This window comes from Vulpes vulpes, chromosome 8, assembly GCF_048418805.1.
Source record: "Vulpes vulpes isolate BD-2025 chromosome 8, VulVul3, whole genome shotgun sequence".
In the NCBI taxonomy this organism is placed as follows: Eukaryota; Metazoa; Chordata; class Mammalia; order Carnivora; family Canidae; genus Vulpes; species Vulpes vulpes.
This window is the reverse complement of record NC_132787.1, coordinates 71,678,508-71,702,358: the sequence shown is the minus strand read 5'-3', so window position 1 is coordinate 71,702,358 and position 23,851 is coordinate 71,678,508. Positions and strand designations below refer to the sequence as shown.

At 38.4% G+C, this 23,851-nt stretch overlaps 1 protein-coding gene and 1 pseudogene across 1 annotated transcript in view; both read right to left on the bottom strand.

Annotated features, from left to right (window-relative positions):
* Positions 1–23,851, bottom strand: part of DNAH6 (dynein axonemal heavy chain 6) — a 233,817-nt gene that overhangs the window by 16,511 nt on the left and 193,455 nt on the right. Inside the window, exons 65-70 of the mRNA XM_025994437.2 lie at positions 19,759–19,919; positions 15,362–15,450; positions 14,452–14,598; positions 12,846–12,984; positions 6,117–6,236; positions 5,442–5,563 (exon numbers count right to left, since the gene is read on the bottom strand). Coding sequence (XP_025850222.2) covers positions 5,442–5,563; positions 6,117–6,236; positions 12,846–12,984; positions 14,452–14,598; positions 15,362–15,450; positions 19,759–19,919 — 778 coding nt within the window. The remainder of the gene's footprint in view (positions 1–5,441; positions 5,564–6,116; positions 6,237–12,845; positions 12,985–14,451; positions 14,599–15,361; positions 15,451–19,758; positions 19,920–23,851) is intronic.
* On the bottom strand, positions 21,841–22,887 carry LOC112916689 (proteasome subunit alpha type-1-like; annotated as a pseudogene).

The following is a 23,851-nucleotide window of genomic DNA, read 5'->3' as shown; positions in this document are numbered from 1 at the left end:
TATTTGTAACTGTATCCCCAGTTGGACATTTTCTCTTTTATGTGCATCTAATTTTAAAAAAATGAACACATACAATTTTTGTAGTATTCATTCTTTTTCAATTTCATGAATATTTTTCTCATATCACTGAAAATCTTCACGAATCATGCTTTAAATGACTGTGTGATACTTGGTGGTATGAATAGAGTTATTGATCTACTTTTTTTTTTTGACATTTCTTGTTTTTTGATCTGGTAGAACTCTGAATAGAATATCTATAATGAAGCTCATCCACTATATTTGAAGTTCTTTAAATGATATATTCCAAAAGAATATATTTAAACTGGATATTTTTACATTGATTTCTAAAAGCATTGTACTGATTTATACTCCCGATAGTAGTGTATCAGAGGACCTATCTTTATCTTTGCAAGAATTAATATCTTTGCTTAAAAAATCTTAAAAAAGGGCAGAGGGAGAGGAAGAAGCAAACTCCTTGCTGAGCAGGGAGCCCCATGTGGGGCTCTATCACAGGACCCTGAGATCATGACCTGAGCTGAAGGCAGATACTTAACCAGTTGAGCCACTCAGGCACCCCTGAATTCTATTTTTAATTTTTTTGAGGAATCCTATACTGTTTTCCTCAGTGGCTGTAGCACTTTATGTCCCCACCAACAGTACACAAGGATTCCAATTTCTCCACATCCTTACCAACACATGTTTTGTTATTTTGATAGTAGCTATCCTAATGGGTGTGATGTTGTATCTCATTGCAGTTTTGATTTGCATTTAACTATGATTGGTGATGTCAAGCATCTTTTCATGTGCTTATTGACTGTAGATCATCTTTGGAGAAATGTCTACTAAGTCCTTGCCCATCTTTGAATCAGGTTGTTTGTTTTTTGTCGTTGTTGAGTTTTAGGAGTTCTCTAAATATTCTGGATATCAACCCCTTATCAGGTGTAGGATTTGCAAATATTTTCTCCTATTCTGTAGGTCACTTTTTTACTCTGTTTATAGTCTTTTTTTTTTTGATAGTGTCTTTAAATGTAGAAAATTAAAAACTTTTTATGAAATCCAATTTGTTCTTTCTTTTGTTACTTGTTTTTATGGTGTCATGGTCAAAAAATCATTGCAAAAAAAATCATTGCCAAATTCAAGGTCATGAAGCTTTTCTTTCTTTTTTTTTAAATTAAGTTTTTTTTTGCCTTTTTTTAAAAATAATAAATTTATTTTTTATTGGTGTTCAATTTACCAACATACAGAATAACACCCAGTGCTCATCTCGTCAATAAATTAAGCTTTTGTCCTATGTTTTCTTCTGAGAGTTTTATTGTTATAGGACTTAACATTTGGATCTTTTATCCATCAAGTTAATTTTGCATATGGTGTTAGTTAAGGGTCGTACTTTATTCTTTTGCATCCAGTTCTTTCAGCAACATTTGGTGAAAAGATTGTACTTTCCCCTTGTCAGAAATCATTTGATCATTTATGTGAAGGTTTATTTCTGGACTCTTTGTTCTATTCCATTGGTCTATATGTCTGTCTTTCTGCCAGTTCTCCCCTGTTTTGCTTACTATAAAGTTTTATTGATTTCTAACTTTATTGCATTGTGGTTAGAGAAGATACTTTGTATGATATCTATCTTTTAAAACCTATTGTTACATTAAATTGTGGTCTAACATGTGGTCTCTCCTAGGAAATGTTCCACATGTGGATAGTTAACTTTTTCTCAGGTTTCTTTTTTGTTGTTTCAAAAATGTTTTGCTTGGTCATGTCTTTTAATTTTCTCATGATGTTTTTCATATAGTGACATCTATTGGCTTTTTCTAATTTGATTTATTTTCTGTTGCTTTTTGGTGCTTAGAAATTCCTATTCCAAAGTTAGCTAAATATTCTGATTTTTTCTAGATTTTTTTCTATTCAGAAACATAGGATCTTTTTCATTTATTTGTTGGAAACCTTATGTACTTTTCACACAGGTCTTGGAAAGGTAATTCTTTTAGTTCTTCATGTTTAGATGCCTTTGCAAGAATATATCTGGAATGGGTGATGGGATGTTCTGTGATATTGTCTAAGATCTTCCAAATCTATCCATCAATCTCTAGTCCTTGGCTTTGAAACCTCAGTCATAACACTCAGAAGAGAGAGGGGCTCAGAACTTGGGATTTTAGATCTTGATTGTTAAAATTATATTTTCCATGATAGACATTCTTTCAGATATGACTTTTGACATATTCATTAGGCCCTAAATACATATATGAAATATTTACTTAATGCTATAGTTAAATAGTTTGGTGTCCTTGCTTAGTGCCAGCCATTAATATGACTTTTTCTATTTTAGTTCTTCTTGATTGGATGAAAGAGTCCTGAGACATTTAGTACAGCCAGTCTGGTATTATTTTCCTATGATAGTAACTGGCTTAGATGCTTATCTGAGCAACCATTTTTAGTTCTTTCTCCTAGCAAAGATTACGCTTTCTTGTACACTTGCAGATAGGTGGGCCATGTGACTAATCTGGCCAATGAAAGGTGGACTGTGTATCTGAGGTAGTGAAAAGCCTATGAATAATTCTCTAGTCTTTCTCTTCCTATGCTGCTATGAATGAAGGGGCCATCTGTTCTAGATAAGGCAGCTACAATATAATAGTGCTTCTGTTAGATTGGGTTCTTCTTTTTTTAAATTGGGTTCTTGCATGGTTGTGTGGAGAAGAGCCCTTTTGTCAACCTGCCAATATAGTTGTTGGTGGATTAAGCAATTGGGATTTGAGTACTTTTCTTACTGCAGCATAACCAAGTCCATCCTGACTAATATAGTAGCTCATCTACACTTTTGGGAGGAGGCTGGCGATAGGATGGGCTAGATGCTACCATGAGCTTTTTGTTTTTTATTGTAGTTCTGCCAGAATATGCACAAGCATAGCTTCAGTATTTTTTTTCTTTCAACAGAACAAAAAATTGTTTGTTTTTTGTTTTGTTGAATCTCCTTGCACTATCTTCCGTATCTATTATCATCTCTCATCGTTTTCTATTTCTGGACATTTTAATCTCCATTATGGAAAGCTCAGGTTTGTCCCCTTTATATCACATGTGTGATGATCTATATACTAGTCCTGGTCTTTAAGCCTCCAGAGTAGTTTTTAATTCTGCTGTGGTAGTTCTAGTTTCCTTGAAAGACTTCATTCTCACATATCCCCTGGCATCCTTCATATATACATGTCAGCTTATTCTCAAATTCTTGCTTTTTTCTTTCATACAGGCTGTGTCTTCTACCCTATCGCAGATGCCAAAACTTATTTATTTATTTATTTATTTATTTATTTATTTATTTATTTGCAGCAGGTGATTTACAGAGGGCAAGTCTGTATCTTCTGGATAGTGTTTTCTAATCTTTTATCCTATATTTTCTCGCTATTTACTCAGCCTCTGCTGTTTTTATTTTTTCCATTTATTAAGCCTCTAATAAGAACAGAGTTAAGAGGTATCTGTTAGTGCAGACAATCTATACAGATGGCCCTTGACTTCTGCTCATTATTACCTTAGGAGGGAATTTCTGCCTTGTATCTCCAACTGATGTGCACAGGTCAAGGTCCAGTTGTCTTTACTAGTTCCTACTAAGGATCTATGTAAGTATAGTTTGCTGGGCTGAGGAAGGAATCATTTATATCTTTTGTGTAAAGACTCTATTGATGGCAGGCAGGATTAGCTAACCTAAACCAGCTAATCAAAGAAAAGAAATCTGTTGGCTCATACACTGGTAAGAAGAGAACACAAGTCACATGGGTCCTAGGCATGAATGGATCTAATGTTTTCTCTCTGGTACATGTTTGGTTGTTTCTCTCATTCTTTCCTACATCAGATGAGTTTCTTACATGTGATAGAGGGAATGGGTTGAGTGTCAATGATAAGGCCACAGACAGCTATAGATATACAGTATCCTAGCCAGTGATTCCAAAGGAAAGAAGAAGTCCTCCCCCAATCCTAGAATCTGTATATAGTATATCTTAGGGAAGAATTCTCTCTCACCCAACATAGTCCATGCACCTGTTCCTTGGACCAGTTTGAGTGGCCAGGTGATGAAATGCTGCCTTTGGCCAGGCCTGAGTCACATACCCACCTCTGAAGGTAAGGGAGTCTTACCAGAATTTCATGGAATGAGGAAGAGGCTGTTATCCCAAAGGGAAGAGATGGGAGTAGGGCATATAGTATACCAGAAAAATGGAGAAAGGGAGGCTAGATGGAAAAACATACCACAGTGCTCACTACATGCCTGCTGTCTCATTCTCAGTCATTGTGAACCAGTGGAAAACACAGAACTACTGTGCACATTGCCAAGAGTGTTACCTCTACCAGCAGTGCCATATTTCTCACAGGATACAGCCAGGCTTGCTATATGTACACTGCCCTTTCCCTTCTTTCACCCCTCGCCCCATGTGCCCCACCCACTCCAGAGCAAACAATCAGATATGAGTGAATATTAACACTTGGTTGGCCAACTCTCTTCCTGAAAGTAGAATAATGAAAATCAAAATATTATTAACCCCTCACTAAAAAGCAAAACAATTTTTAATGGTAGAGAACCATGACATAGGTGGTAGAGCACTGACCTCCTGGAGTTTTTCTGGAAGTTCTACTGTTGTTTCCTGCAGATTCATTGATATCTAGGTAGATATCACCCTCTAATGCTTCTATGGGCAAAATTTAAGTTGAAAAGGAAGATGATTCCCTTCAGCCTTGTGAGCAAGACTTAATATCCAACCTTTATAGTATTCCAGGCCCTAAGGGACAGACCTTATTTCATGGCTTTGGTTCATCCACAGATGCCTGGCCATGGCAGATGAATAAACTGGAAAGGTATGTAATACCTAGATAATGGAGGAGCCTCAGGCGCCATGCTGAGGAACTTGGACTACTGTGGGTAACAGAAGTGGGGCATCAGAAGATCTTACAAGAGTGAAATTAGCCAGTTTGCTCTTTGGACCTACTGCTGGGGTCTGGTACTGTGATGCTGATGAGCCATGCTTTTAAAGAACACTGTTTTATTCGTCTTGGATGTTTGTTACCGTACTTTTACACTGTAATCATCTGTGGATTTGTAAACCTTTGTGTAATATAATACAGATCTTCCCAGTGTGGAGAGAAAAGGGCAAAAGAGAAAGGACTGTCTGGATTATCGTCCAAATCTCCATGTTAAGGTGGACTAGCAGGCAGATTAGGGACTCGGCAGGAGGCTGGATGATGACGGGTGGCCAGTGACAGGGGAAAAATGTATGGTGATCTTAGGTTCTGTGAAGGATCCAGAAGGAACAGGCTAAGTTGGAATCAAATGCTGAAGTTGAGATCAAACATTTACTCTGCTTATTTAAGGATATTATAATTTATGGAACTAATGAGATGATTATTGATGTTTCAAGTTTATATACACAATATGAAAATGGATTTTAGGTTAAAAAGCCACATACCTGGAAAACTAGGTTGGCATTTTCATGCATTCCAAATATTTCTGGGTCATCCATCAAAGGCAGATTTTCAATGTAGTCCTTAAAATCTTGTAGGCTGTCAGCCAAGGGTGCAAAATAGATGCCTGTTTATTGAAAACACAGAGGGCAAATTTGTTTCAAATAGACTAGCTCTGTACCACCAAGTTTGGCCCTTCTCTGCCTGTTCAGATGGTGGCATTAATCAACTGCCTTCCACAGAAAAGGGTATTGTTTTCCCCACTCTCCTTGCTTTCATTACTGTGCCTGGTCTCTGCCTTTTCTTAAGGCCTTGAGTTGTGATTAGTATCCTAACCTTTTAGGGTGTCCTCTCCAGAAGATTCTGGGAACCCAGGAATGTGCTGCTGATAGCCATGCCTTGGTAAGGGCTCCAAATTTATAGAGCTTTGAAAACATATTTAGACTGAATACCACCCACTTTAGAACAAATACCTCAAACTGGTTACTACACAATAGATATTTTTGTGCTTTTACTGCCAAACTAGTTTTGGAGGTGGTCAAGCATGTGGCTGGGGTGGGCGGGCACGAGGACTAGGTTGTGATGTCTAGATGTCAGGAACTTCTGGATGGAAAACTGAGAGATGCTGTCAATGACTTCTTGGGAAAAGGTCCTTTCCATAATATTGAAAAGTCATTCACCTGATTCTGAATATTTATAATCCTCTTCTAATGTTTCAGGAGAAAAGAACCTTTTTAAGACTGTACGAAGGCATCTTTGATCCCAGGTGTCTGTAACTCTCCCGCCATATGTAATTTCACCTGAAAAGGAGTTTGCATTTTAAAACATATTTTTTTATTGAGATGCATATCCAAATTCTAATAGGTTTATTTGTGTACACATTTTTGGAACTGAAAGTGAAAAAAGCATATCAGAGTTTCCTATCACTACTCCCTAAAGAGAATAAAAGTCAACTTTTAAAGGGCAGGAAAAAACCTACTATATGTACCCTATGCTAATTATTTTGCTTTCCCCAAATAACCAAAACCAAAGCCACTGAGCTCTATTTACATATTTCCTCCTCCTCCTTCCCTTTTTTGCTGTAAGTTACTGATTTGGGGTCTTTTTATTTTTAAAGGATTTTATTTATTGGAGAGAGAGCACAAGCAAGAACACAGGGGGAGCAGCAGAGGGAGAGGGAGATGCAGGCTGTCAGCCTGATGCGGAGTTCAGTCCCAGGACCCTGAGATCATGACCTGAGCCAAAGTCAGATGTTTAACCAGCTGAGCCACCCAGGCACCCCCTGATTTTGGGTGTAATTCCATCACTGAGCACAGTATTCTAAAACATACACTTTACATAAAACACTGCCTCTTTTTGAGGCCAGCAAATAAATGGAACCAAAACATTTATAACAAGACATTGAAACTGCATACATATATTATAATTATTAAAATTAAGCTAGGAAGGAAAGATAGATCCAAGCTGAAAGAGACAATGCCTCACAAAAATTATGTTGGGTAATTAAAACTTATTAGTATCCCCTCTCTCTTTTCATAGAGAAGCTACTTACAGCATGTTCCACGGTCGTCCCAAAATTATAAGTAGGAATGATATCTATTCTGCATTGGAATAATACCTATTGCTGATATAATTCCTTGGGAAAATTCCAGATCCATTGCTACATTTCATTATTTACCACTGTAGGGTTCCCAGAAGGATTTTACCTATGATACTGATATTGTCAACTTCTAAATTCTCGGAATGTTCATCTGTTCTCTTCATATCTTCCATTATGTCAGGAAGAAAGTTTTTCATTCTCTTTTAAGCTGAGATGATTGGTTGAAAGAAAGTTATTTGGTCTTTGGAATCTCCATAATTTATTTCTAAGAGAGCACTGTCTTTACTTGCACCTCTTAAAGGGACACTTATATTCCCTGAAGCACATTTGGTCTGTCTTGTTGGATTAGCCACTCAGGGAGAGGGGAGAGGAAGTAGATATCACAGCTGATGGTCAAGTAGCTAAATCCTCTGTATTAGCAATTGTAAGAGGGAAGAAAGAGATTCTGCTGTATTTTCCTGGGTATATTCTTCAGTTGCCTTCTAGGAAATCTTGGAACACAAAGTTTAGTTACATCTTTGTAGTGGGTCCATCTAGTCTGCGCCTAAGTTAAAGCTCCTCTTGGGTCCTTGGGGCTGGATGGGAATTAAGCACAAGTTTCTCCAATTGCATGATGGTGTCTGGAAAAGAATGATGGCCAGGAAAACTAAGACTTCTATCATTAGTAGGTGGTGAGAGAAAAGAGTTGCCCTAAAGTGTATTATTTTTTTTTTTCGAGTCGCAAATGACTGCATTTTGAGAAGCAGCATAGAAATATTTTCCTTATATGTTATCAGACTTTGTACTCCTCCATCCAGATTGAGTTTTATCCTTTGCTTGGATCAAACTGCATAAATAAGGAGCTCCACAATTTTTACTCAGAGTAGATGACTCTTGGGCTCACTTTTAGGAAGGAGTCTTCTGGGTTTGGTCTTCCCAGAAGAAGAACCTGTGGAGGAGGTGTCCACCATACATGCCCACCACCTGTCCTGGCCTCGGCATCACAGTCCCTGAGGGTCTCGTTGCAGATCCCAGTGTGGTGGCTTTCCCCTTGTCTTCCTCACCTATCTCCAGGGGCTGGCCCAATACAAACTGGGTAGGCCTTAGGTTTGGCTTTGTCTTTGCCTACTTTGAGCTCAGATGTGTCTCCTGGACTTATGCATTGCTATACCTTACACTATAAAATTTTAAGACTCCTCCCACCCCCAAATACTTTCCTATATTTAAAGCCTCCTCAGTATTTCTCTATTCTCTCCCCACTGGTGTTGCTGTATCTTCTTGTTCAGTCCTTCATGTTGCTTTTATTATAGCTTTGTAAATTATTGCACCTCTTTGCACCATAAAGGATCATGATTGCCAATCATCAATTACAAAGTAGAATCAAAATTAACAACACACACAGGTTTTTCATGATGTGCCCTCAACTTACCTTTCTAAAATTTTTGTTGAAGATAAAGCTCCTCTCCATGTACATTCCCTCTTCATACTGTGCACCAGCCCAACTCTATAGTCAGACCACGCCTCAGCCTGTTGGGCTTTTGTATCACTCTTCTCTCTGTCCAGTGTGCTCTCCTGCCTTTTCTCTCCTGGTGAGCCCCACTTAGCTCAGTTTAGCTGTTCAGCACTTAGCTCTCACTGGAGCAGTCCCAGATTCCTCCAGGTAGTGTTAGTTGTTCCTTCTGAATTCCCACAGCTTTGCACATACACTTCTGATTTGGTAATTAACTCAACATATAGTTTATTCATTATCTCCACCCTACATGCCATGAGTTTTTGGCGGGCAGGGTCTACATTGTCTTTGTATTTCTAGCATCTATTGTTAGTACTATAAGGCAGTATTTTCTGGATTAATGCATAAATGACTGCCTAAAATACCACGCTATGGATAAAGCATTCATTGCCTTTGTGCTTCTATCCATTTTTTAAAAACAGGACTAATAAAGAGCTATAATTTAAAATTCATAAAATCCACATAAAATTTACAGGTATGATTCATTAATTTTTAGTAAACCTGCAATGTTGTAACCATCACCATAATCTAATTTTATTTTATTTATTATTTTATTTTATTTTATTTTATTTTTTTTCATAATCTAATTTTAGAACATTTGTATTATCCCCCAAATGCAATCTTGTGCCCCTTCTCAGTCACTCCTCATTTTTGTCCCTGCTCCCTGCAACCATGAACCTACTTTCTGTCTGTATACATTTGGCTTTTCTGGAACTTTCATATAAATGGAACCATACAATGTGGTATTATGTGCTCTTTTTTCTTTTAAGATTTATTTATTTGAGAGAGAGGGAGAGAGTGAGAGAGCAGGGGGATGGAGTAGGGGGAGAGGAAGAGAGAATCTCAAGCAGGCTTCCTGTTGAGCATGGAGCCTAACTTGGAGCTAGATCCCAGGACCCTGAGATCAGGGCCTGAGCCAAAATCAAGAGTTGGATGCTTAATTGACTGAGTTACCCAGGCACCCCCGTGTCTGACTTTTTTACTTACCATAAGTGTGAGGTTTACCTATGTTGCAGCACCTATCAGTATGTTACTCCTTTCTTAATGGCTGGGTAGTACATGCTATGGTAGTACATGGTATGTCACATTTGTTTATCCATTCACCAGCTGATAGAAGTTTAGGTTGTTTCCACTTTTTTGGCTATTATGAAATAATGCTGTATAAACATGTACAAAGTTTTTGTGTGGACATGTGTTTTCATTTTTTCTGGGTCATATGGTAAGTCTATTTAAAACATTTTCCAAAATAGCAGCACCATTTTACATTGCCACCATCAGCGTATGAGGATTCTACTTTCTCCACATCCTTGCCAACACTTTGTTGCTGTTTTTTTGTTGTTTCATTTTTTAATTTTAGTCATCCTAGTTGGTGTGTGAAGTGGTATCTCATTGTAGCTTTAATTTTCACTTCCTTAATGACTAAGCATCTTTTCATGTGTTTATTAATATGTCTTCTTTGGTGAAATGTCTATTCAAATCTTTTGCCCACTTTTAAATTGGATTATATTTCTTCTCACTGTTGAGTTGTGTTCTTTATATAATACTTTGTATATAGATCTTGGAAACTAGCCCTTTATCTGATACATCATTTGCAAATATCTTCTCCCATTCTGTAGGTTGTCTTTTAGTTTTGTTGACTGTATCCTTTGCTGTGCAAAAGCTTCTTATCTTGATGAAGTCCCAATAGTTCATTTTTGCTTTTGTTTCTTTTGCCTTCGTGGATGTATCTTGCAAGAAGTTACTGTGGCTGAGTTCAAAAAGGGTGTTGCCTGTGTTCTCCTCTAGGATTTTGATGGAATCTTGTCTCACATTTAGATCTTTCACCCATTTTGAGTTTATCTTTGTGTATGGTGCAAGAGAGTGGTCTAGTTTCATTCTTCTGCATGTGGATGTCCAGTTTTCCCAGCACCATTTACTGAAGAGACTGTCTTCCAGTGGATAGTCTTTCCTCCTTTATCGAATATTAGTTTCCAATATCTATAAAGAACTTATTAAACTCAACAGCAAAGAAACAAACAATCCAATCATGAAATGGGCAAAAGACATGAACAGAAATCTCACAGAGGAAGACATAGACATGGCCAACAAGCACATGAGAAAATGCTCTGCATCACTTGCCATTAGGGAAATACAAATCAAAACCACAATGAGATACCACCTCACACCAGTGAGAATGGGGAAAATTAACAAGGCAGGAAACCACAAATGTTGGAGAGGATGCAGAGAAAAGGGAACCCACACTGTTGGTGGGAATGTGAACTGGTGCAGCCACTCTGGAAAACTGTGTGGAGGTTCCTCAAAGAGTTAAAAATAGATCTGCCCTACGACCCAGCAATTGTACTGCTGGGGATTTACCCCAAAGATGCAGATGCAATGAAATGCCGGGACACCTGCACCCCAATGTTTCTAGCAGCAATGTCCACAATAGCCAAACTGTGGAAGGAGCCTCTGTGTCCATCGAAAGATGAATGGATAAAGAAGATGTGGTTTATGTATACAATGGAATATTACTCAGCCATTAGAAATGACAAATATCCGCCATTTGCTTCGACATGGATGGAACTGGAGGGTATTATGCTGAGTGAAATAAGTCAATCGGAGAAGGACAAACATTATATGGTCTCATTCATTTGGGGAATATAAATAATAGTGAAAGGGAACAGAGGGGAAGGGAGAAGAAATGGGTGGGAAATATCAGAAAGGGAGACAGAACATGAGAGGCTCCTAACTCTGGGAAATGAACTAGGGGCGGTGGAAGGGGAGGAGGGTGGGGTGGGGGTGACTGGGTGGCGGGCACTGAGGGGGAATAATGGGAATGAATGGTTTTCATTGGTAATAAGGGAAATAGTGAAGAGTAGAGAGGAATCAGGTGATCTAGAGCCATGAAAGGCAAATAAACCAGGATGAGCACTGGGTGTTATTCTGTATGTTGGCAAATTGAACAATAAAAAATAAATTTATTATTAAAAAAATAAAAATAAATAAAGTGCTAAATGGTAAAAAAAAATACTTCGTATACAAGTGCCTTATCAGACATATGATTTACAAATATTTTCTTTCAGTTTGTGGCTTGTCTTTTTACTTTCTTTATGGTGTTTGTTGAAGTAAATGTTGATGATGTCCATTATTATTTTTTCTTTATTGCTTGTGCTTTTTTACATCTTATCTACTAAATCATTGCTGAACCCAAAGTCATGAAGATTTACTTCTGTGCTTTCTCTCTGTAGTTTAAGCTCTTACATTTAGTTCTCAGGACTCATTTTTTTTTTTCAGGACTCATTTTGAATTAATTTTTATGTATCATATGAGATAAGGATCCAAATTCATCCTTTTGCAGATGGATACTTAACATTCCCAGCATCATTTGTTGTTGTTATCCTTCCTCCATTGAGCCACCCTGATACCTTTGTTGAAAGTTAGCTGACCATCAATATAAGGTCAATTGACCATCACTATTTTGATAAGCAGTGTTGGCCCTACTGGGGTAGTAGAGTGCTGGAGGCCAGAGTATAATGTCAGCCCCTAGATTCCAAGACCACCCCTTTTGGTCCACTCTGAGAATGGTCCTCATTCATTTTCACTGTTGTTTCCCTGCCCTCTATTTCCAAGGTTTATTTGCGTTTCATGGCTCTAGATCACCTGATTCCTCTCTACTCTTCTCTATTTCCCTTATTACCAATGAAAACCATTCATTCCCATTATTCCCCCTTTCAGAGTGCCCTTCTTCCCCCAGTTCCCAGTGCAAATCATTTCTTCATTACTTGGGCCTACATATTCCAAACTGGACCTAATTTTGGCACAAGGTCCCATGTGGCCACAATTAATATTTTCTAAATAATTGAATTCCTGAAATATTTTTCCTTTTTTCACAAATATACCTGAACAGGTCTCTACTAGTCAATCAGTGTTCAGATTCTTTTGAATTTAAGAACACAGACTTTTGAGGCTAGACTGACTTATACAGTCCACCACTTATAAACTGTGTGCCTCAGTTTCCTCACGTATAAAATAGGGATATAACAGTCCTCACCTCATATGATTGCTATGAGGATCCAATATGCTAATTCTTGGGAAGTGCTGAACACAGTAGTTGCATGTATCAAGAAAGATACAAGGTTTTGCTATTATTATTTGGGAAAACAGCTGTATTTTCCATGTGTAAATATTCTCATAATATCCTTTTTTTTTTTTTTTCATAATATCCTTATCACAGTCTTATCTTCACAAAGGGACCGTTAGAAGTCATCATCACCACCATCAAACACTGGGAAGGACACCATTTTTATATGGGCCATGCCCTGGCCATGTGGGCATACTGACCAGTAATGTAAATTAGTGCATCCCAGGGAATCTTTCCTTCTTGGCAGTAAAGGTTGAGGTTCAGTAAAGCGCATTCCCTGTCACTGTCATTAAATTCATAGCAGATATTCCAACCAAGAGGGCCAAACTTTTTTCTCTCCTAGAAGGGAAAATGAAAATAGTCTTACATAAAATTTGATAAATTAGCTTTGTATAAAATACTGAGAAATGAAAGGTTTCTATTGAAGTTGGGCATCCTCATTCTGTTGACATCATGTTAAGATCATGTTAAAATCAGTTAAGATCATACAGTTCAACTTCATCTAGGCTTTCAGTTTGGCTTTCAGCAAACATGGGTGGCATCTCTTCCTCCAGTCCTGGCTTTTCTCCAAAATTTCCAAAAGAAAACTTGACTTACTAGAAATATGATAGAAGGGCATCTGTCTTTCATGGTAAAATAAAATATTTCCCAATCAAAATAGGCAAAGACTGACACTAATCATCCATCTTGTGGCAAGAGCTACTCCCAGTTCTAAAGAGTCTGCCTACCACCTAGGCTTTTAAGTCATATCACTATGTGCTGATTACATGCTGACTTCTCTGCAGTGACATTTTTTAAACTAGTACACAGAATCATAACCCTTGCTTCATGACTTCACATAGTGACCTCTTTTTCTTTCTTCATTATCTCCCTATCCCATCTTAATTTCTTAATTCCAAACTGATGATTATACCAGAGGTCTCATATTCCCTCCTCTTGATTTCAAAATTTCGTAAGTGTTGAACCACTTTCCCATCTCAGCTGTTTTTATTTGTACAACAAGGGCCTTGTGCCTAGAGTCCCTGGTCCCAGCCTCTCAGATCTCCTCTGGGACCTTGTTTACTTATTTATGTCATATTTTGCATCTTTAATCTTTGTTTTTTTCTTTACAGATTCTCTGTAGACCATATACACTTGAAACCCAGGCAGCCAGTTTAGTTAAGACATCATCTAGAGACGTGTAGTCAAAGAGTCAGAATTTAAATGCAGGGTCTCAGGATGGACACCAGATCACAGCAATGAAGTTTGAGCAGAGGGAAGGAGAAAATAGTACTGAGTTGAAAGTCATCTTTCAGGGGACTTGGGGCTCTGGTCACAGGGAAGAGGCTCTTAAGGGTAGTAAGCCCACCCAAAAAGGGCCAGGTGAGGATGAAACTATTGCAAGGAAAATGATGGACTGACATGATATATATGTGCAAATGAGGAATAATAAAAATAATACTGAAATTTTGAATGCAGGTGATTGAGAGATGGGACTACCAATTTCAGGAGTAGAGTCTGGAGATTTGGGAGACTTGGGAGTGAGATATGTCTCTGAGGAGATCAATTTTGTGCTTTTGAATTTGACCTCGTGCATTTATCCAGGTGATGATGTCCCTTAGATCAGAGTAGAGCTAGGAGGCGAAGCTGAGGTGAGGGGAGTATGGAGATCAGCCACTGAGTGAGAACAACTTGGCTTCAGACCCTGAATAGGGCCTCAGCACTTTACAATGCCATTTGTAAGCTTTCATGTCATTCCCACTTTTTATTTATTTATTAACATAATGCACTTTCTTTTTTCTACTAAAAAGCAAAAGTTGGGTGTACCTGAATAATTGCGTGGAAGAAACAAATGCCAAATATTATTTGTCTCCATTTTCTTCCAAGTATGTTTTCTTCAAAAAACGAAGGTGTCATTTCAGTAAATGCCCGTCTGATATTTGCACGTAAACCTTTTGGTGGCTCATTGGTTACCTGGGTTCAGACACATATATGGCAGAAAGGGTGATTTTATCGATTTGCATTATTTCTGAATAACACACAGAGACGGAAGCCATTGAGAGGATGTAGATAACTGATACCCATGGGGCATTCCTGGTATGTGGGGGCTTGCTCTGTATCTTGCTCAGCCTCAGGCTCTGCAAAGTCAGGTCTGGTGGGGGTCTTCAGATCTACAGTGGATGAACCGTCTCCACAAGAATCTCAGACAATTTCTTTTGGTGTTCATTTTTCTAAATATGGGCCAGAAAGTATTCTCAGGCCTTCAGCATTGGATTTTCCATGCATCTCAACATATGACATCCCTTGATGACATGGGACAGGAAAGGAAGAAGCATCTCTTGTTCCTGAGTGATCATTTGTATGCAGAGGCTTCCTGTATATTGGAGAATTCCCAGCACTAAAACCCAGCAGCCATACTACCTGTAGGTCCTCCTGTCTCTCAAATGCTGAAACATTCTCTTAATTCTGGGAGGGGTTCCATTCTTACCACTCTGCATCCTTGACATTTTCTTATACTGTTGAATGATCAACAGGCTAGGGCACATAAAGATGGGAAGTGCCTTGGGAAACTGTGTGCCTGCATGCTATGAGGTGAAGGGATACTGACTTCCACCTTCCCACCTTGGCCACCCAGACTTTAATGTGGTCCTGCACAAGGCCTGGGCTCCCTGGACCCACTCGGGAAACATTCTGAGGCTAATCATTTTGCACCATTCCAACCATGTGCATACATTACCTTGACAGAATTTTGAAGAACTGTAACGGGAAATGTACTACTAGGCATGGAACTTAAAAAAAGTCGAAAAGTGTCCTTGATAACAATAGCTGTTCAAAACAAAGAGAAAACAACAAAAATGGAAAATGCTTAAATTATAATAATACTTTTAAGTAATAAATACTTATTATGGGATAGCAAAAAAAAATGCTGTGAGCTCTGTTTAAAGACTAGTTTAAGTATTTTATGTTGTAAAATGTTCTAAAATGGAAGTAGAAGAAATCTTTTTGGAAACTCTTAATACATGAGAGTTTGCCAATCTAGATGTTGGCACATTTGAGTAATGAAATTAAGGACACAGGGACGCCTGGGTGGCTCGGCGGTTGAACGTCTGCCTTCAGCTCAGGGCGTGATCCCAGGTATGGGGATGGAGTCCCGCATTGGGCTTCCTGTGAGGAGCCTCCTTCTCCCTCTGCCTGTGTCTCTGCCTCTCTCTCCATGTCTCTCATGAATAAATAAATAAAACCTTTTTAAAAAAAAGTATTGAAAATTAATGTGTCCTTAATTTCTTTTTTTTTAAAGATTTTATTTATTTATTCATGAGAGACACGGAGAGAGAAGCAGAGACACAGGCAGAGGGAGAAGCAGGCTCCATGCAAGGATCCCAATGTGGGACTCGATCCTAGGGGTCTCCAGGATCATGTCCTGAACCGAAGGCAGATGCTCAACTGCTGAGCCACTCAGGCATCCCTAATTTTCAATACTTGTTGCAGGTGTTAAGGGTCTCCTCTCTGAAATGGGGAAATTTTTCAGAAAATACCAGGATGGTTACTGCCAGTGCTCATGAAGTATTTTGTTTTTAAACAATTCAATTTTCAGCAGATTGCATGAAAATGGTCAGAAAGTCCTATGGAGAAGAAAGAGATTTCTCCACTCTGCAGAGTAGTTGCAAAGGGAACTGAGGGAGCAGGGGTAGGAACAGACTTCATAAGTAGCATGAAGATGTTCGGTCAATATGTTTACTGTTGACAGAGAACCTAAGAAAATGAGTTCTATTCTGGGTTCAAAAGGCTGAAGTGAAGTTGGGGAAAATTATTGTTCCCATTATAGGAACACACAGGCATCATTCCAGGATAACTTTCTTAGATGCTGGTTTTTAAGTACATCTTATGGTGTTTCTCCAACATTCCAGGCTTGCTCCCTCCCTAGGGTTTTGCATTAGCTATTCCTTTTGCCTGGATTACTCTTCCTTTAGATTGCCTCACATTCTTCAAGTCTTGGTCCAATGCTGCCTTCTCAAAGAGGTGTACCCAGACCACACTGTTTATGTTTGTTTGTTTATTTATAATATTTTATTTATTTATTCATGAGAGAGGCAGAGACTTGGGCAGAGGGGGAAGCAGGCTCCCCTGGGGAGCCTGATGTGGGACTTAATCCCAGGACCCTGGGATCATGACCTGAGCCAATAGTAGACACTCCACCACTGAGCCACCCAGGTGCCCCCAGACCACACTGTTTAAATTACTATCTACTCTTTCTCCTTATCATCCCCCCCACCCCATTTCATCCTGACCTTTCTTATCCTCCTTATTCTTTATTTTTTCCAAAGCACCAGCCACATTCTATCATACCATATAAATTACTTATTATATGCTTTAATTATGCTTATCTCCCCTCACTAATATGTAAAGCTCTATGAGGATGGATATCTAAGGTGGTTTTGTTCACTGTCCTACCTTCAGCATCTAGAACAGTGCATGGTACATGGTAGGTTCCCAAATATTTATTGAATGAATGACTGTAGATTAAAGCTGATTTTGTGCTTGTTAGTTTAGTAATCTAAATTCATGATCTACATTAAATAGCTAAAATTACAAGTTAGTTCTAGTACAGTTCTAGAGCAACACTGAAGTTGCTTGTATGGTAAAAACTATTAGGCATGGAAGTCAGACACCAACCAAAGTCTTAGGGCTAATGATTTCAATAACCAAAAATCCAAAGCACGAAAAAGGCAGATTTAGAGAAGTAATTTTTTTCATACTTTTCCTCTTATAATTGCAGAAGCATCAAGAGTATTAACTTTCATAGACATCATAGGAGTTTAGAGCTGTATTGGAATCTTAGAAATTATCTTAGCATAGGGGTTCTAGCAATGATGCTGTGCAGGCCTCTTATGGCTGGGGAAACTGAGGCCCAGAGAGGCATTGTGGTGGCATGGCAGGAAGTAGTGGGGGCAGAACTCTGCTCAGGTCTTAGAATTTAAAATCCAGAGTTTTCACTTCTTCCTTGTTTCGTTTTTCTTTTGTTCACTTACTCTTTTCACCTTATTACCTGAATGTATTTTATTTTAAATGGGTTCAAGTTAAGCATCAGAACTCAAATGGGTACATCAGTAAATGATTGTAACAAGGGCCAGAAGAAGATTTTTTTTATCTACTTAAGCTTTGGTAAACTGAAGGCACTTAAAAGCCACCACCACTGTCAGCTGGCTTTCATAGCCTGTCCGGCCTCTGGCATACACTCGCTCTTGTCTCAGTCACCATTAGGCCGAACGTCTCCATACTCTGAAGGCTCACGTAGCTCCACTGCAGCAAGTTGCTTTTTAGATGCCTTCCCTAGCATTTCCTTCTTAATTGTAATCCTAGTCATCAGCAAGCCTTGGACAGTGGTGAATATTTTCTTGTCATTTTTTCTTTAATTATTTAAATGGAAATAAGCCACAGGCCCAGTTGGAAGCATGCCACTCTTACTTGCACTGCAAAAGAGTGAAAAAAGTGGAGATTCTGGATGGTTGATGTGAAGGACTCTTTATACTTGCTGGAAGTAGCCTGCAGAGGCTAGGAGGGGGGAATCAGGAAATGAGGGATCTTTAGCGGAAGGCTGCTATGTCTTGGCTGTGGTGTCCCGTGAAGGCTGGCCAGTTTGTAAAGGCAGAAGTAAGTAAAGTCACTTGCAAGACTGGCTGTATAGCTTCTGTGGTCAGGGCACCAAGGAAGACCCCAGAGAAAGGGCTCTGGATATTCTAGGTTGGTAGGATGCCCTTCTGACTGAGTGGTAAAGTGGGGCTCACCCTGCTTATTAACAATAATACAGTTCCTAAGGTTTCAATTATTTTTATACTAACATTAAAAATGAATAGAATCTAAATCCAATTCTCTCTTTGTAGCCCCTTATACTTTCTTGCGTGGGAAAGAAAGTGGTTATAGTTAGTGGTAGCAACTGTGAATGATGCCGGGCATGCCCAGGGGGTGTGTGTGCCTGGAACCACTTAAAAGCATAAAGTTGAACAAAAATCTAAATGGCTGTTCTAATGCTTCAGCGAAGCTCAATTTTAAAAACTAAATCACCTTTTTCCTCTCTTCTGCAGTCCTCCCCTCCTTCCTTCTTAGCGTTCTGTTTTAGGAACCTGGGACCACCCTGAAGACATGATGAATGAGGTTGGCATCCCGCAAACAATTCCTGTCAAAACCAGCTAGATCCTGTATTTCTTTTTCTTTTTCTTTCTTTCTTTCTTTCTTTCTTTCTTTCTTTCTTTCTTTCTTTCTTTCTTTCTTTCTTTTCTTTCTTTTCTCTTTCTTTTTTTAAGATTTTATTTATTTATTCAGGAGAGAAACACAGAGAGAGGCAGAGACACAGGCAGAGGGAGAAGCAGGCTCCATGCAAGAATCCCGATGTGGGAATTGATCCCGGGACTCTTGGATCATGACCTGAGCCAAGGGCAGATGCTCAACCGCTGAGCCACCCAGGTGTTCCAAGGTCCTGTATTTCTCTATTAACACTACCCTCCTTCTCCCCCCAGCCCTTTCCTCCCTGTGGAAAAGAGGGAGGCTGTTTTGAAGGCCATAGCCTGCTGTAGCCTCCTTCGCTTGGCAAAGCAGTACAGCTAGTGTTCCACTTTATCCTAAACTCTGTCTTTGCGTTATATTTTGGCTCCGAAGCCCTGAGGTGGGTTTTCCACAACATGGCTAGGAGGCACACATGAAGGTTAGTTAGTTGGCATAGGAGTCACAGAGAATAAGAAGTGGTGAAACGTGACTCTAAGGGGATTGGTGGGACTTTGAATCTGTTCCTTAACTTATTCTGTAGTGAAAGATTTAATTTCCTTTCTTTGTTCTAAGTCCACTTTCTATTTCTTTTATTGTGCGTATATGTCATCTATTTTGAATTCAAATGGCCTCCACAGAAAGGAACATGAAACAGAAATGATCCAGTGGGTCATACTCTCAATTTGGAGTCTGGAGATCTTTTTTCAAGTCTGGATTGTGTAATTTAACTAAACCTCTTTAGGTTTCAAATTCCTCCTCTTTAATATGGGGGAACATAATTCCTACAATAAAAATTATTACAAGAACTGGATTCAACAAAGAAAGGCTACGTAAGAAAGGTATTATTATGCAAATTCTATGTGTTCAACATACTTGGATCTGTGAAGGTTTTAATTAGTTCTTCCATTGCCAGCATCCAAGAAACAGCAAGATGGCAATTTTGCAAAAATACCCAGTTTCCTGATTTCATTGCATCTTTGATCATTCTTTCAGCAATGGGTCCTTGTCCTTGCCCCAGTGAAATTGATTGCACCCTGAATTCAACAACAACAAAAAATGCTGTTTTATTTTAAAGCAATGATATTATGAAGAAATGTAAATACAGTAGACTCTTTCCCAAAGTATACACACATTTCAAATCCTCATTTTAATGATGTGCAATGTGCAAATGTTTATTTTCTTGTTTTTTTAAAAAATTTTCTACTATAACACACATATGGAAAAGTTTAAAAAAAGAAATATACAGCTCTATGGACTATCACAAATGAATACTCATGATTGAGAGTGAAAGTGTGCCAACATCCTAGAAACATCTCTCTTATGCCCCTTTCTGCTCCAATGACTTTTCCTTCCTCCCTCCCAAAGGTATCTGTTATCCTGATTTCCAACACTATAAATCAGTTTTTCAAAACTTGAAGAAATTTGAAGTCTCACATCCATTATTTCTAAGTGTTCTTTATACTGGATATAAACTCTTTGTTAAATTTTTACTGTCTCCATAGGTTTGCCTTTTCCAGAATGTCATATAGTTGGAATCATGTAGTATATAGTCTTTCCAGATAGGCTTCTTTCACTTAATAATATGCACTTAAGGTTTCTCCATATCTTTTATGGCTTGATAGCTCATTTCTTTTTTATGCTGAATATTATTCCATTTCATGGATATACCACAGTGTATTTACCCAATTCACGTACTAAGAAACATCTTGGTTGCTTCCATGTTTGGTGAGTATGAATAAAGCTGCTATAAACATTTGTGTACAGATTTTTGTGTGGCCATAAGTTTTCAACTCCTTTGGGCAAATACCATGAAGTATGATTTTTGGATTTCATGGTAAGAGTATGTTAGTTTTGTAAGAAGACAGCAAACTGTCTTCCAAGGTGGCTATGCCATTTTGCATTCTCATCAGCAATAAATGAGGGTTTCTGTTGTTAGTATGCATTAATATAATCTGTTTTTATGTCTTGTAACCTTGCTAAATCCATTAAATTTTTTTTTTAAGATACACTTTATCAGAACAAAAGCACATTCTATTTCTGGTTTTCTCTTTCAAAGAAATGCTTTCTAGATTCTTAACTAGGGTTTTTTTTTTTTTCCTCCATGAATGCCTGTTGAACTTTAACAAATGCTTTTTCTGCCTCAATTGAGAGGTGTTTCTCCCAGGATCTTGTCTATTAAATATATGTTACTATATCATTAATTTCTGCTCTTTTATTTTTTCCCTTCTAATAGAGTTTAATCACTACATTTTATTTATTTAAGATTTTTTATTTTTTCACGAGAAACACAGAGAGAGAGGCAGAAACACAGGCAGAGGGAGAAGCAGGCTCCCCATGGGGAGCCAGATGTGGGACTCCATTCCAGGACTATGGGATCATGCCCTGAGCCAAAGGTAGAGGCTCAACCAATAAGCCACCTAGGCTGTCCCTAATCATTACATTTTAGATTGCCCTTTGCCAAATATATGCACTTAAGCCTATAAATTTCCTTATAATCCAAGCTTCAGATACATCTCACAAGTTTTGATATATTTTCACAATTACTCAACTTAGTACATGAATTTCCATTTCAGTATCCTCTTTGTCTGAAAATGGTTTAATCTTAGCTTTATTTAAAAATTTGTTTTGACAGTGGAGCACTCGGTGGCTCAGTGTGTGGATTGGATTGTCCTAATCTTTTCTTTTTTTTTACGCAGGCAGGTAAAACAATTTTATTTCACAGTTGTCTTTAAAACCACAAAGACACTGTGTTCTTCATATAAAAACATTAGTACAGATAACTATACTTTCTAGAAAATGATTATATAGACCCTCTCAAAGAAAAATGCACACTATTATATGGTTCAGACAAGTTACTTGGGAAAAACACATCTGGACTGATTCCTAAAACATATCATAAAACCATGCTGCATCTTTTGGTTCAAAGTATAGATTATTGTCATCAGTAAAAGCTCCTGCATTCTTACATATTTGATAATACACATATAGACTGGTTTGTGACTTAATGCTCCATTGGTTCATCAGCCTTTTCTGCAGGTTCATCAGCAGGTTGAGCAGGCTGTGCCTTTCTCTGTGGTCTTTCTTCAAGACCTTCCAGGAATGGAGATACATCATCATTATCATAAATCGTAAACTCCAAGTCCTTACCAACAATTCCAGTGGAAACATTCTTTGTAGTTAGGTCCTGTTTTTTTTTTTTTTTTTTAAAGATTTATTTATTCATGATAGACATTGAGAGATAGAGAGATAGAGAGAGAGAGGCAGAGAGAGAAGCAGGCTCCATGCCAGGAGCCCGATGTGGGACCTGATCCTGGGACTCCAGGACCACGCCCTGGGCCAAAGGCAGGCATTAAACTGCTGAGCCACCCAGGGATCCCCTGTAGTTAGGTCCTGTTCTGCAAGACGTGTTTCTCGTAAGGATGCAGACCATGTTTAACCAGTTCATTCAAATTGCACTCCATAAACCCAGATATATGTCTCTCCAAGTAAGTAGGACCTGATTGAGAACGGGCTCCAATGGACATGGCTCTACAGTCAAAATAGTTGGCAGATGGACAGGTTTGGAAAATGTGAGGGCCCATATCATCATAACCAGCAATAAGCAGTCCAACACCATATGGTCTCCGGCCATATTGTTGTGTTGGTATCTGGGTCTTGCTTCCAATTAGAGATACAAGACGAGACACAGGAAGAGGTTTGTGAAATACAAATCTGGAATCCAAACACTCCTGGTGCATAAAATTACGTAACAGTCTAGCATTCAGCAGTAAGTCCCGCAACTGAGATACCAATATGGTTATCAACGTGGAGAATTTTCTTCTGATGAGCTGCAAGCTCTGACTGTGCTGTCTTCAATGCAACCAACATTGCATGGGTTTTTGATTTCAGTAGAACTGTAGCTGAACCTTGTTTGACAGCTTCCATTGCATATTCAATTTGATGAATCCTGCCCTGAGGGCTCCAAACAGTGACATCATTGTCATATTGGTTGTGAAACATGGTTCCGAGGTGCAGATTCAGGAGCCTGATTGTCCAACTCTTGATCTCAGCTTAGGTCTTGATCTCAGGGTCCTGAGTTTGGGCCCGGTGTGGAGAGTACTTAAACATTTTTTTTTGTTTTGTTTTGACAGAAATAAAATTCTATGTGGATAGTAATTTGCTCTTAGTACTTTGAATATACATTTTCTGGCTTTCATTGTTTCTTCAGAGAAATCAGTCGACAGCTTTTAAAATCTGTTTGAAGAGTAATTGTTTCTACAAATGTCCTTGAACATGGCTCCTTGTGTACATGTGACTGATTTCATTCTAGGTTGTAGATTCAGGTTGTAGATTCAGACTTGTTGAGATGTAGGGGATGGCATTTTCAACTTTAACGTACTGTCAATTACAAATTGATTTTTAACCAATTTTTTAATCTTACTTATAATATGAATATTTTCATTGCTCTATATCTTTGCCACCATTTTGCCAATTTTATGGGCGTGAAATGACATTTCTTTAATGGCTTTAATTTCATGTACTTTCATGTACCCTAATTACTAATACATAAGTACATAATTACTAATTTTTAATTTTCATGTACCCTAATTACTTGTACATCTTCTCATATTATCAGGTATTTAGATTTAAGTTCCTGAAATTTTCAATTCTGAAAATTTCTGAAACTTTACAGTTTACATAATTTTTGTCTTTATTTTTTTAAAGATTTTATTTATTTATTCATGAGAGACACACAGAGAAAGGCAGAGATATAGGCAGAGGGAGAAGCAGGCTCCATGCAAGGATCCTGATGTGGGACTCAATCCCAGGACTCTGGCATCACGCCCTGAGCCAAAGGCCGATGCTCTACCGCTGAGCCACCCAGGCATCCCTTGTCTTTATTTATATTGGATTGTTTTCTTTTTCTGAGGTCGAGAGTTGGATGCTTAATCCACTGAGCCACCAGGCGCTATTTTCTTTTTCTTAT